The sequence below is a fragment of the Pristis pectinata genome, chromosome 8 (assembly GCF_009764475.1).
Source record: "Pristis pectinata isolate sPriPec2 chromosome 8, sPriPec2.1.pri, whole genome shotgun sequence".
Taxonomy (NCBI): domain Eukaryota; kingdom Metazoa; phylum Chordata; class Chondrichthyes; order Rhinopristiformes; family Pristidae; genus Pristis; species Pristis pectinata.
The window spans coordinates 72,227,664-72,242,689 of record NC_067412.1 but is presented as its reverse complement, the minus strand read 5'-3'; the positions used below and the strand labels follow the sequence as shown (position 1 = coordinate 72,242,689).

The following is a 15,026-nucleotide window of genomic DNA, read 5'->3' as shown; positions in this document are numbered from 1 at the left end:
CTTTATTAATGGTTTTGCTGAGGGTATTTTGAGAACTCTCCATGACTTAACAGATAGTACAGAGGTTTGTGTGAGCATTAGGGTCACAAATGAGAAAAACCCAACTGGAATGGAATCAAAATGCACTGGGAGAATTGGCTCCCATCGGGCAAAGTAATGCCACACAGAGTTTGAGTGTTAAATGGGTTTTACAGCAACACCGTGTATTTATGTACTACTCTTAATTCATAGAATCACAAATACATTTTGCTACTGAGGCATGTAAAGGAACATGAAGTCAAAAGCCAGGTTTTCTGGAGTGAATTATCCTAGGAGAGATAAATAGAGAGAGTTAGCCAGGGAAGCTCTATAGAGTAGTGGATTCCAGCAGGTGAAAGCTTAGTTTCTACTAGAGGAGGGATGGGGGAGGTTGCAGAAGTGACACCGTGCGTGAATCACTGAGGTAGTGTTCAGCCTCTGGAGAAAAAGCAAATGATGTTGGGTGCGTGTTGCTTGGACAAAACAATCCAATATTTTGATCTCATTATTTCACCATTCTCCCTGTTTTCCCCTATATTCTTGTTTCCTTAATATCAGTTGCCACAAACTGGTGTACTTGAAAAACACGATGATGCTGGAGGAACTCAGCAGGCCAGGCAGCATCCGTGGAGAAAAGCAGGTGGTCAACATTTCAGGTCAGGACTGAAGATAGGAAAAGAGGAAACCCAATATATAGGAGGTAAAAGCAGAGTAGTGATAGGTGGACAAAAGAGGGGAGGCGGGGTGGGCACAAGGTGGTGATAGGTAGATGCAGGTAAGAGATAGTGATAGGCAGGTGCGAGAGAGGAGGGGAGAGCAGATCCACTGGGGGATGGGTCAAAGGTAAGGAGAGAAAAAAGAGATAGGCTTGTAAAAGGAAGAAAAGAAGAAGCATGGTTGCAGGCGGTGTGGGGATTACTTAAAGTCGGAGAATTCAATGTTCATGCCATTAGGCTGCAATGTTCCAAGATGGATTCTCCTGGCAGTGGAGGAGGCCGAGGACTGACATATCTGTGATAGTGTGGGAGGGGGAGTTGAAGTGACTGGCAACAGCGAGAAGCAGATCGCGGTTACGGACAGAGTGCAGGTGTTCTGTGAAACGGTCACCCAGTCTGCGTTTGGTCTCACCAATATAGAGGAGGCCACACTTGGAACACGGAATACAAATGATGTACTTTGTTGTCTTCCTCCAGAAATGAAATATTCATTCACATTTTTAGAAAAGATTTGTCTTAATGTGTATTTTGCACTGTCTATCTAGGTTGAGTGAATGCAAGTCCTTTGAATAACTTCATCGGCCAATGTATTCATAAAATGCTAATGATGTACTGGCCTGCCACTTAATGGTCACCAACATGTATTGCAGTCTCAATTGGCCACAATAACTCATATGTTTCAAACAGAAATCATGTGCCTATCCTAAGGCTCTGCTACAACATATAAACAGTTAGTTAATGAATGGTCTTGCTGAGTTCCCACTGCCATAATTGGGAGTAAATTCTACATGCATGTCTGAAGTGCATCTTGCAGTAAATGTAGTGAAACACGCTTTACTGTAACTTACCCTGATCAAAGTGTAACCAGATCAAAGGTGAAGATAGTAGGATGCAATTAAAAGTCAGTTAAAGAATTGGATGTTAAGGATCCTCATAAAGGAGGAGAGAGCTTTTACAAGAGGTTTCCAAATCATAGAACTTCGACAGCAGATGGAACAGCTACCAATAATGGGATGGGAGGTGTGGGCAACGTGTGAGCCCAGAGCAACTCATATGTCTCAGTAAGAGGGAGAAACGATTAAATTATTTATAAAACTTAATATGAAGATAACCTGGAATGAGATATTTTGTAGTGATACAGGAACTCTTCCAGGAGTCTGTTATTTTAGTGTAAAATTGGTTTGTTCGGGGAGAAGTTTGTCTTTAGCCAGCACTGAACACGTCCAGTGATATCAACCACAACTAAAGGAAGCATACTTAAGCTTTTGGAAGCAAAAATCAGGCAAGGCTCCTTGGAATTATAATGTAGCCAGGAAGGAGCTTAAGATGGGACAGGAGATCTAGAAGGCTACATGAGAAGGCCTTGGCAAATAGAATTAAGGAAAACCCCAAGGTGTTCTACCCGTATGTGAAGAACAGGAGGATGACTAGTGGGGGTAGGACCGCTCAGGGATAAGGGGGAAACATGTGCCTGGAGGTGGAGGACATAGTGGAAGTCCTAAATGAGTACTTTAGTTTTCACTAGGGAGAGGGACTTTGAAAAATGTGAGGTCAACATAGAACAGGCTAATGTGCAGGAGCATGTTGAGGTTAAGAGGTAGTGTTGGAGCTTCTGAAAAACATTAGGATAGATAAGTCCCTGGAACCAAATGGAGTATACCCCAGGTTTCTACAGGAGGTAAGGGAAGAGATTGCTGGGGCATTGACGATGATATTTGCATCCTTCCTGACCACAGGAGTGGTACCAGAGGATGGCTAATGTTGTTCCCTTGTTCAAGAAAGGTAATAGGGATAATCCTGGGAATTATGGACCAGTGAGTCTTCTTATGGATCAGTGGTGGGCAAGCTATTGGAGAGGATTCTTAGGGACAGGATTTATGAGCATTTGGAGAAGCATAGTCTTATTAGGGATAGTCAGCATGGCTTTGTGAGCGGCAGGTCGTGCCTCACGATCCTGAGTTCTTTGAGGAGGTGACAAAACAAATAGGTGAAGGTAGAGCAGTGGATGTGGTGTATATGGACTTTAGTAAGTTAAAGTTCCACATGCTAGGCTCATCCAGAAAGTCATGAGGCATGGGATCCATGGAGACTTGGCTGCGTGGATTTGGAATTGGCTTTCCCACAGAAAGCAGAGGGTGGTGGTAGATGGAGAGTATTCTGCCTGGAGGTCGGTGACTAGTGGTGTTCCGCAGGGATCTGTTCTGGGATCCCTATTTTTATAAATGACTTGGATGGGGGAGTGGAGGGATGGGTTTGTAAGTTTGTGGATGACACGAGGTTGGAGGAGTTGCGGATAGTGTAGAAGGTTGTCATAGGTTACAACGGGATATAGACAGGATGCGGAGTGGGGCGGAGAAGTGGAAGATGGATTTCAATCCGGAAAAGTTTGGAAGAACGAACTTGAAGGCAGAGTACAAGGTTAATGGCAGGATTTTTAGCAGTGTGGAGGAACAGAGGGATCTTGGGGTCCAAGTTCATAGATCCCTCAAAGTTGCTGCGCAAGTTGATAGGGTGGTTAAGAAGGCGTACGGTGTGCTGGCCTTCATTAGTCAGGGGACTGAGTTCAAGAGCTGTGAGGTAATGTTGCAGCTCTATAAAACTCTGGTTAGATCACACTTAGAGTATTGTGTTCAGTTCTGGTCGCCTCATTATAGGAACGATGTGGAAGCTTTAGAGAGGGTACAGAGGAGATTTACCAGGATGCTGCCTGGATTAGAGAACATGTTTTATGGGAAAAAGTTGAGTGAGCTAGGGCTTTTCTCTTTGGAGCAATGCAGGATGAGCAGCAACCTGATAGAGGTGTATAAGATTATGAGGGGCATAGATAGAGTTGACAGCCAGCGCCTTTTCCCAGTGTGGCAATAGCCAATACCAGAGGACGTCCGTTTAAGGTCAGAGGAGGAATGTTCAGGAGAGATATCAGAGGTAGCTTCTTTACACAGAGAGTGGTGGGTGGCTGGAATGCACTGCTGGGTGTGGTGGTAGAGGCTGATACAATAGGGACCTTTAAAAGGCTCCTCAATAGACCCGTGGAAGAAAGAAAAATGGAGGGATTTGGGCTGTGCAGGAGGGAAGGGTTAGATTGATCATGGAGGAGGTGTTCATATCGCTCGGCACAACTTCGTGGGCCGAAGGGCCCGTACTGTGCTGTACTGTTCTATGTTCTAAACAATGAAGTCCACAGAACTGAATGTGCAGGGTGAGGGTAATGGTCAATGATACCCTCTCACACGTTAACGTTAGCAACCGGAATTAATTTATTCCCCTGAAACGCAAACTCTTATCTGCTCAGGACACGAGTGGCAGAATTTTACTAGTTCAGATTAGCATGCAGAAGCATTAACTTTAGTTTATAAAAAATTGTTAAACAAATTCCACACAATAATTAAAATTACTCTATCTTTAAGTGATCAGATATTCTGAACAATTTATTTATTGGAAGTGTTCATTAATCTGATCTTTTTGGCCTTTTGGAACAGGAACTGCAGTGAAGCAGGTTATTCCAGCAGGCATTTGCAGCAACTGGTTTACCTGCCTGACACTGAGCTTCAGTCATAGGTCCAAACACAGTACTGCAGGGATAGGGGGCAGCAGAATCATAGACATTGACAAGAAAGACGGTGGCGGGAGCTGGGGAAGGGAAGAAGGAGCGCATGAGGAAGGTGGAGAAGAGATGGAAAGAAGTGGGGAGACAAATGCAACAGATGAACAAGGGGGAGTGGAAGAAGTTGAAGGTTAGAGGGGGAAATTCTTTCCCCTCTCTTTGACTGCAGTGCTTTCAGCTACTTAGGCTCTAAGCATTGGATTCCCCTCCTGATATCTGATTGCCTGTATCTTGTCCTTTAAAATGGATCTGCCCCATTGACCTCTCATGAAATAATGTCACAATTTATCTGATAATACTCCCATGAAGTGGCTTAGAATGTTTTATTGTATAAGTAGAAGATAGATAAAGGAGCTGTTGAAGAGAGATGGTATAAACTACATTCTCTTTGCAGCTCTTGGAGCACACTACCTAAGATTTGTTGTGTTTGGTACGTTTGCTGCTGCACGGAGAGTGGGAAAACTTGTCTCTTCTTAACTGGCAAACTTATTCTGTCCAAGGAAGGGCTTATTTTATTGCTGCATTGGAATTTTACAGTAGAAACCTAAACTAAGTTGATTAATGGCCCAGTGATTTTTGCTGGGCTGTCTCTTTCACCAATGAGGTCACCTTTGCTCCCTGACAGTGCCACCCACAGGCACAGCACACTGAGAGCACTGCAACCACACAATATTTTAATGCCTGCAGTTGGAAAATGCTCAACTAGTTATGTTCCATTTCTGATATGGAACGTCTTTTAAACAAATAATATTGAAACCAAGGCATTCAGTGTTACCAACATTTGCTTGCAATTCCTGCAGGGAATTTAAAAGTGTTGAAAGCTATATGCATTTGTTTGTGTCAATTGGAAACACTACAAAGGAAGTAAGTGACTTGCAGTTAATGTTCTCTGAGATAAAGTGTTCATTGGGTCAATTTTCTTTTTGCTTTCTAGGCTCTTTGAAGGAAGGATTGAGATCTCCTCATGTGTTAACAAAGACAGAGGCAAACCAGCGTCTCTTAACTTTTGATGAAGATATGAGTGTTACCAATGGGAAACAGGACTCAGTCAGCAACCTTGGGATGGTGCAGTCATTCCCCCCAACTCTCAGGAAGGTACAAAGTGATCTCGGTCAAATAAACAATTCAAATCTATCTCAGTCTTCAGGGAACATCACATTCACAATGAACAAGCCCCAGATGATGCCCACGTCGCTAAGTGAACATAGCTTCTCTTCTCTTAACACTTCTTGGGATCAAATGAGAGGATCTAGTTTTTCTTCTTCCTTGAACAATTCGAGTGCTGTAACTGCACCAAGCTCTGTGTCAGTGGAGGCCTTGCATGTTGACACACGTGCTCCTGTGACATTCAGTCAAACTTACAACAGTGGCCAATCTCATGTGCAGAACGCTGTTTCTTCCTCAGTACAGGGGAAACATGTTACCCTGTCCAATCTGGAAAACCACATGGAGAGCCAACGTTCTTCCAGCAGAGCTTGGAATGGCAGCAGTTCTGTATGTTCTCCTCATGTTTCAGATATGGCTCCATCTGTGTCACTTCAATGCTTGAAACATTCTCCACAGCAGGACTCAGGACTATTACTGAATGCTGGCTCTCATCCAGAGTGCAATGTTCCATTATCAACCTTTTTACCAAGAGAAGGCCAAAGACAAAACACCAGAGGCCCCATGATCAGCTCTTTCACACCAACTCCAGGGGAAGCAGCGGAGAAACCTCAGAATCTGAAGGATACAAGGACTAACCATGAACGAATTATAATTTACCCAATCAATGACACAATTGAAGATACAACCTCAAGCCTGGAACTTCAAGGTTATGCAAGTACAGATGCTTGCAAATTCCGTGAGAGATCACTGTCAACGCCAACAGATTCTGGGTCATGTTGTTCATCGGATGCGGTAAGATGCTATGACTCCAAGCACTATGACCACACCCGGCGGCATAGTGCGAATTATATCATGCGTTATCCGAGTGCCAGCTCAGAGGAAAGCCAAAGCACTGAGAATGTCTCTGTGATAACCGACCAGGAAGGATCTCAGAAAACAAGGCCTCGTTCAAGAAGCATCTCACTGAAAAAGCCAAAGAAGAAGCCAGTTCCACCGGTGCGGAATGTCTCCCTGAAGACATGCGAGATTAGTCCTAATCCTGAAATAATTCCATCAAACAACTCTCCTAAAGAAAATAGGCCAACAAAGCTCTTTATCCCTTCAGAAAAGCAGGTGGTTCAAAGTGAATCAATAGATAGCAATGAATCTAGTGGCTTTATATCGGATGCCCATTCCAGCTCAACTACACCCACATTGAGAGAGGGAGAACCAATACGGTACACAGAACATTGGTTCCTTAATGACTGGAAGTCCAATGATCCATATAGATCGCTATCAAACTCGAGTACTACAACAGGGATAACTGTGATTGAGTGTGTAAAGTCTCGTGGAAGTTCTGAATCCTTGACATCCCCATCTGTTTCAAGAGCTACAACTCCATCCCAGCTATCCGTTGAGGCTGAATCTAAAATGTCTTCTCCAGGGAAGCTCCCTGGTCTGATGTCACCATCCAGTGGTTATTCAAGTCAGTCAGAAACTCCAACGACTTCTTTTCCTATGTCCGTTTATCAAGGCCATGTGCCACAGCCAGGTGGCAAAGCAAAGCCCAAGGTACCAGAAAGGAAGTCTTCGCTGCAGCCAACTTCCCCAAATGAAAAGAGCCCAAAATCAAAGCGTATCTTTGATTTGCCCATCACTCCGCCTCCTCATTTGGATCTTTCGGGACTGCTGTCTTTCAAAAGCAAATCCAAAGCCAGCAGGCGGCATTCTGATTCCTCAAACATTAATAAGCCTGGCCAGAAACATAGCCCGAACCAACCATCTATGCCAATCATAACCCAGACAGTTTTGGAATCTGTACGTCTTCGCTCAGTCAGTAAATCAGAAAATGAAGATCATGTGGATGTGCTGGAACCACCACAGGTAACCCACAGTGAACCCGCTGAAACACCCTTGAGAAAGGTCCGACCACCAGTTCCAGGGAAGCCACCAATGTCAAAAAGACCTTCAAGTATTGCACTGAAGCTTTCTCCGATTGAGCATCCATCTCCTACTACTACACTTCCTTCACCAGTTTCTAAAAATAAAAGTTCTGTCACAGTCTTTAGAAAGGTTGGTGTCAAAAAACAAGACTCTTTAGAAAGCGCAGAGAGCCAGAAGCCTCTGGGACCTCCAGGACCTGCATGTACTCAACCTAATCACCTTCAGAGTAACCATGTGGTCAATAAACAATCCAGAGGCATACCAACCGCCCGAGATGAGAGCCACAGACTAAGTTCCACAGAGTTAACTGGGAGTTCCACTCAATATATTGAGAAGAAGAAGAGTAAGACTCCGCCTCCTGTCCCTAAGAAACCAAATGTACTGATTGTACCAACAAATACAGCGCACATACTTGTAGTCACAGAGAGACCAGAGCAGAGTCCACTGCACAACCCAACTGCACCTGCACGTCCCGACAATGCAAATGTTCCACTTACCAATGATGCTTCCAATGCAGAAAGAGAGTCGAAAGTGATTAAAGCATATGATCTGAACATTGGTGCAAATACAGGGACTGTTGCAAGTACTGGCATTCACCAGGAAGGAAACAGAAACATCGAATACAGTGATGGAACTGGGAGATGCCAAAACGTACCACTGAGGCCTGATCTAGGTCAGAATCCTGCAGGTATGTGAGATATCAGATTATAAACTGATTCTTTACAGAGTGAAGGCTTCTAGGCTTCCTACTGCTGGGTGTCATTGTAGTAATGTGAATAAGCAAACTGATAGTTGAAAATTCAATGTACACTGCACACAGAGCTGTGGGCGATTCCTAGTGGTTGGGCGCCAGTTGTGTAGAAGGCAGGTACTTCAGTAATTATTTTCTCATTGAGAAAATCCCGGTTAGTATTTTGGCATTTTGTAAAGGACTTCTTTGTGAAACTTAATTTCTAGAAATTGATATGGAAGGAGGTATTGCAGAGAATACAGGTAGCTAAATTAAATTTTTCATAAATATTTCATAAATGTTTCGGCATCCTTGCATTGTTAGTTACACTGAAACTGCCTTGAAACTGTCCAGGCAGCATGATCTATGATGTCATAGGGACAATCAGGTTTGGCTTCTGAGATGTCACCATTTGCCTCCAGAAAAATGGTGAGGTAAACCACACCTCCACTTGGATCCAACTAAAATCTGCTATGACAAAAAATGAAATATTTCTATTTTATTTTAGTCTAGTGGAGGTTCCTTTAATTAATGCACAACGTTGAAGAGACTCTGTTTTCCCTCTTTTCACTTCTGAGTTTTCACTGGCAATGGTAGGGTTGAAAAATTGGACAGAGAAATGTGCTGCTGGCTCCAAGCTCATTTCTGAGCTGTCAGAGCAGAGGGTTGTTAGTCTGGCCCCAGTAATCATGATCTGATTTCACCTTAAGTATTTTGTAAAACAACAAGTGTAATTTACCTTGAGAGAGAGCAGTATTAGGCTTTATATAATTTTTCCTGTTCTATTAAGTTCATATTTAATGACAGTATGAGATGCACTTAACACAGTCTGTTACCCACACTGGCAGTGATCTATTTCGGCTCTCCAGGCAGACTCATGGCTGTGGACATCCCTCTAAGCTGAGAGACTAACACAGCCCAGTTTCCAGGCTGGAGCACCCACCCATAGAACACTCTGATCTCTGAGAGAAAACTGTCCCACTCTTATGTGACTTTGCTTAAACAGGGCTCTTGAAATGTTCCTCCATATTCACTTGGCCATCTAAGATGTGTGAGGAAAGGAAACATCTCAAAGAAGGGGTAAGTGACTGAGGGCTTCTTGCAGCTACTGAGTAGTATGGTGAAAAGTGAGTGGTCATCCAATGCAAAGATTCTCCTCTCTTGCTTAGGGGTAAGCAGTCTGCTTAACCATAGCTGCACTGGTGTCTCTGCTAATCCATTTTACACAAATACCCCATTGGCAAGATTGTCTGGATATTACCTTAAGGAAAATACTGCTTGATTTCCTTCCTAGAGGAAGGCTTCCAGGTCATTTGTAAAGTGCTGAACTGCTACCCTAGCTGTCATCAGCTCATATGGCAGACACCATCAAATATGGAAGTCTCTTGGTCTTAATGGTCAATAACACAGCTCATTGAATCACTAAACTGCTTAGGTTTCCAAAATGGTTTAACCAGACAATGTAGCAAGTTGTGGTATCTTTTGGTCTTTTTTGCTTCTTGTAGTTCAGATTATTTGGGTGCTGTACTTTGGATTCTGATAACTAGTAGTTTACACAACGGAGTGATTTTCCCATTGCTGCATTTGCACAGATGTTGATTTATTTGAAGCCTTTAGGGACTCCACTAATAGTTGAATCCAATCTCATTATCTCTAGATACTTCCTTGAATCTGAATGCTAAGCAGGGATGTCCCACAGCCACACAGAGTGGAGAGGTTGTAATGGAGGATGACGATGAAGTCTTTGTCTCCTCAGGCGCCCAGCGCTCCACCGAAGATCTCTTCACTGTTATTCACAGGTAAGGTAAAAGTTAAGAGGTACCTGCAGACATATGGGAGAAGATGAGTGATGGATAAGCACGAGCTCTCTCGATGTCTTAGTGGGTGAAGCTGGTGCTGATGTACTCAGTCTATCTGGTGCTGATCTTCCTCCAGATTTATAGCAGCAGGCTAGGGGAAACCCCACAGAGGTCCCAGCATTGCTGCCATTGATCATTATTAACTGATTAGCTGATATGATGCCAACCACTGTGGGGTTGCTTGTCAGCTAACTAACTCTACCCTCCTGAAATGAGATTTCCTCTGATTGAGACAGTCATCCAGTACAGTGAGAGTGTCACTTTTGGACTATTACACTGGAATTAACTTTGACTATTACCATTTATGTATTATAATCTATTTTGTTGGGATTGCCAACATTACAACTCATAATAGTGAGACCATCAATGACTGGTAGCAATCTATTATCGTGGGATTTTTAATGACTGCTATTACAGTGGGATTGTCAATAACTAATGTCACAGTTTTACAGTGGGATTATCACTTACTGATATTAATCAACTGTTGTTAAGCAGTATGGAATTTTCAATGACTAATATTACAATCCAAAAGTGAAAATGTCACTAACTGTTACCAAATTCCATTATGTTAGGATTGCCAGCAACATTGAGTCCTGAAGTAGGGTTTTGTCACGAAACACCGATTGTTCCTTTCCTCCCACAGATGTTGCTCGACCCGTTAGGTTCCTCCAGCAGATTGTTTGCTGCTCTAGATTCCAGCATCTGCAGTCTCTTGTTTATCCATCGGTTACAATGAGACTGTTAATGTCCAATATTACGATCCATTACAGTGGAATTGTCAATGACTGAAGTACACTTCATTACAGTAGGATTATTAATCACTGATGTTACATCTTTACAATGAGATTTTCAATGACTAATATTACAGTCAACCACATGGAGATTTCCAATTATTGACTGACACTCTACCTGACTGAAATGATCCATGAGTGGGAAAAAAAAACAAACATAAAGATGGATGCTCTCATTTCACTCTTCCTGCTCAAACATTTGCATCCATACTGTGCCCAGTAGGACTTCTTGAATCTGTTAGCCAGTGAAGTATGAGAACAGTTATAATTTTTTATAAATCGATTCATCATTGACTGATAAATAGCTTTTATTTGATGTGTGTCATTCTCTGGTATGATTAGGAGAATGGGGATGAGAAATAAACACTGTTTCCTCTGCTCTCTGGACTTGAAGACAAATGTACCTTCACTTTAGCTTTTGCTGAGGCAGCTTATCTCACCAGGAGGTCTTGTAAAGTGGTCCAATCACACCCCACTATATTTGCTTTAGAGGCCAAAAAGACTTGAAGTTATTCTGTTTGAATTTTATTTTGTTAATTTTTTTGTCTAGGTCGAAGAGGAAGGTGCTCGGCTGGAAAGAACCTGGAGAACCTTTCACTGTGAGACAGGTGGCTATTTCACCTACCAAACCCACCACAGCAACCCCCAGCACTGGGCTCAAGCACTCCCCCTCAGCTAATGGAAATGGGTCCAAAACCAGCACCAGCAATGAGAACTTTAAGGCTCTATTGCAAAAGAAGGGCAGCAAGCCTCCAGCAGGGGCACGCATGTCGGCGGCTGAGCTCCTGAAAAGTACCAACCCACTTGCAAGAAGGATTGCAACAGAGTTCACACAGGAACCAGAGAGGTGCCAACCAATCTCAGAGCCAGACTCTCCGGAAAATGCTTCAAAGTGTTAGAGCTAAAGTAGTTCTGGGGGAGTGAAGAGAGGAGGTTCTTGTTGAACATAGACTTTCAATTTTTGCCATATCAACAGAGCTGTAACCTGGTCAGAAGGAGGGAGACAGCTTTACGGAATAATATGAACTGCAAGAACAGAGGATGTGTATTGTTCATTTGGGAGCCTACAGAAATTTGAAATAATTAGCTGACAGATTTTAAGTGCAAGCTGATTTTGGATCAATGTAAGGTGAGGATATGTGAAGGTCTTCTTGATATGAAGCTAGGTTTAATTGTTCTGGAAAAGCCTGGAGAACTTTGAAAAGAGACAGCAGATGAGCTACATTCCAGCCTGGCGCACTAAGTGTACTATAGCCTTATTGGAACTGGACATTTAAAAATATGTTCTGTGCATGACCTTGTTCTGTTTAAATATTACATGCATCTCCAGTTATTACTGCTTAACAACTGTTGAGTTATCTAGCAGTAAACAGAATTTGTATGCTTGTGTGTGTGTGTGTGTGTGTGTGTGTGTGTGTGTGTGTGTGTGTGTGTGCGTGTGCGCGCGCGCGTTTGTGGTGTGTGTGTGTGTGTGTGTGTGTGTGTGCACATGCACATCTGTGTGTATGTGCGTGTGTGTATGTGTGCATGTATGCGTGCATGTATGTCAGGGAGGGGTACAGGGTCAGTGAAAGGGGGGTGGGGGTAAGTTAACAGTTTTGTACTCCTGATGCAATGATGGAAAAGTTCTTTTTCCAAGAAATGTTTGGAGATGTTTGTATTACAAGATACCTGGGGAGAAAACAACATGATCTAAGTAACCCTTCAGCTCCACACTGCCACTGAGTCCACACTCTGAGTCTCAATCCACTATGAAACTTCAAGAGAAGGACTTTTCCTTCAGATTGTAAAATAGCCTGCTTTTACCCTGTGACTGAGAGACCATGTCCTGAGACTCATGAAATCTTTTGTTTGTCTTTCCCCCTTTCTCCATGTCTTCCCTCAAAAGACAGCCGAGGAAACAGGAGGAAAGGCAAAAGCACAGGTTCCGGGAGGCATAATGCTGAGGTCTTGCAAATGGCTTGCAGTTTGCTTTTTTTTTACTATTTGCTTAAGAAACAGTTGTTTGCCTGATCTGTAATGTTTTTGGAATAGTGCCTCCTATTTTGCTGTTAATTTTTACAAATATACTGTAATATGTAATACGGCATCAATATATGAATTGTTTCAAAGTTTTTCGGAATTAGATGAAAGGAGAGAAATATGAACTTATAATCTTTCAAAAGGACTGTGTGCTGCCTTTACCATGATATAACATAATGATCTGAATGTAGAAGATATCAATGTCTTTAGCCTTGGTTTGAACTGGTTTGCTGGTTCTTATCCGATATATTGTTTAAATATTTCAGAAATTCTTAGCCCTGGTATTTTAAAGGTTTATGTTTTATTTTATTCACAAGGTGAACAAAGTCTGTTAGAAAAAGGAAGGTGAACCGCATCTTGAGGTATAAACTTCTCAGTGCACACCCAGAAGCACAATCAGATTTAACTAAGCCAGGGGCCGAGCTGAACTCCATCCACCACCCCACCCACTGCTGAACTCCTCCCATATCACCACAGGCATTCTGCTCCTCTTAGCCCAGAAGCAGATTAATGTCCATTCATACTCTTAGCCAGTACTATATCCATTCCACTCTGTTGAGTCCATCTGAGCCAACTGGTTGTGCAGTCCACAGTCAGCACTGCACCCAGTACTCCATCCCCTCCACTCAAGCACCATTCCAGGTCTGAGCCGTTTTCTGGCCAGTAGGACCTCATTTACTATTAATACCAACAGCAACTCCATATCTGGGAGCACAAGTATATGTTATACATATGTTTTCATTTATAATTAGGAATCTTAATTGGGATAATTTGAAATATTCATGAAATCTTATGGAAAAATAATTGCTGCTGATACTGAGAACAAGTTGAATCCTCATCAGCTCATTCCCTTATGGGCAAATTAGAATACTGCCCATTCCCTGTATGAGTCTCATCTTTATCTCAGGGTTCTTTGTGTCTGGGGGAATTTCGATTTGTTAAAGAGTTAAATATCCCTTATTAGCTAAAAATATATTTGTAATGGTAAGATTAGGTCTTACCAATTTGCACAGGTCACAAGTCAATTGATTGAAGCTTCTGGAAGTATTCATGTTTTACCTTAATCTTGAATGTATAAGATTTCCCCAGCTCCCAGGGGTCACACATGGAGAGCATCTACATTTCTTAACCTAGTGATGTCACACTATGGTGGGGATAAGCAATTGAATGCACCTTGTGATAAAAGCCATGTACCACCATGTCAAAATGCAGTGAGCATTTGTCCTGCAAACAGTGAGATATGAGTGCACTTACCTCGAGAGGACTCCATTGCTTTATGTCCGTGATGTCTTGCACTTAAGTATTTGAAATGAATTGTGCGCTTTAAAAGTGACTCAGGAAATTGGGAATGATCTATAGTTATTTTTACATATATTGGAAAATGCATTTCCCTGCCCCCATAGTTTAGAGTGATAAATAAATATAATTGTGTAATCTTTTGGGACAATCATTAAAAAGAAACTTGAAGGAAAATTTATTTCAAGTTAGTTTTTTTTCTGAAATCCCTTTCCATTTCCTTAAATGATTCTAGAAACAAGGTGAGTAAACATTTTAATTTGCTCTAAAATACTCTTTAGTTTCTCTTGAGACAAGGAACATTTTTGGATTTAAAGAAGTTTAGAACCATAGAACAATACGGCACAATACAGGCCCTTCGGCCCACCATGTTATACCGCCCTTCAAACCACGCCTAAGACTATCTAACCCCTTCCTCCCATATATCCCTCTAACATATTCCTCCATATGCTTATCTAACAATCTCTTGAACTTGTCCAATGTATCAGCCTCCACCACCACCCCAGGCAGCGCATTCCATTCACCAACCACTCTCTGGGTGAAAAACCTCCCTCTGACATCACCCTTGAACTTCCCACCCAATTACCTTAAAGCCATGTCCTCTTGTTTTGAGCATTGGCGCCCTGGGAAAGAGGCGCTGGCTGTCCACTCTATCTATTCCCCTCAATATCTTGTATACCTCTATCATGTCTCCCCTCATCCTCCTTCTCTCCAATGAGAACAGCTCTAGCTTCTTTAGTCTCTCCTCGTAATCCATACTCTCTAATCCAGGCAGCATTCTAGTAAGTCTCCTCTGCACCCTTTCCAATGCCTCCACATCCTTCCTATAATGAGGCGACCAGAACTGGACACAGTACTCTAAGTGTGGCCTAACCAGAGTTTTGTAAAGCTGCACCATCACTTCGTGGCTCTTAAACTCGATCCCACGATTTATGAAAGCTAAAATCCCATAAGCCTTCT

At 42.6% G+C, this 15,026-nt stretch overlaps 1 protein-coding gene across 7 annotated transcripts in view; it reads left to right on the top strand.

The window, feature by feature from the left end:
* The window catches only part of nhsl2 (NHS-like 2), a 242,222-nt gene extending 227,979 nt beyond the window's left edge, over window positions 1-14,243 (top strand). For all 7 annotated transcript variants that reach the window (XM_052021950.1, XM_052021949.1, XM_052021952.1 and 4 more), the window contains 3 exons: window positions 5,273-8,056; window positions 9,756-9,897; window positions 11,299-14,243. In XM_052021950.1, the coding sequence (XP_051877910.1) occupies window positions 5,273-8,056; window positions 9,756-9,897; window positions 11,299-11,647 (3,275 nt within the window). In that variant the 3' untranslated portion in view covers window positions 11,648-14,243. The remainder of the gene's footprint in view (window positions 1-5,272; window positions 8,057-9,755; window positions 9,898-11,298) is intronic.
* Window positions 14,244-15,026: the final 783 nt, after the last annotated feature.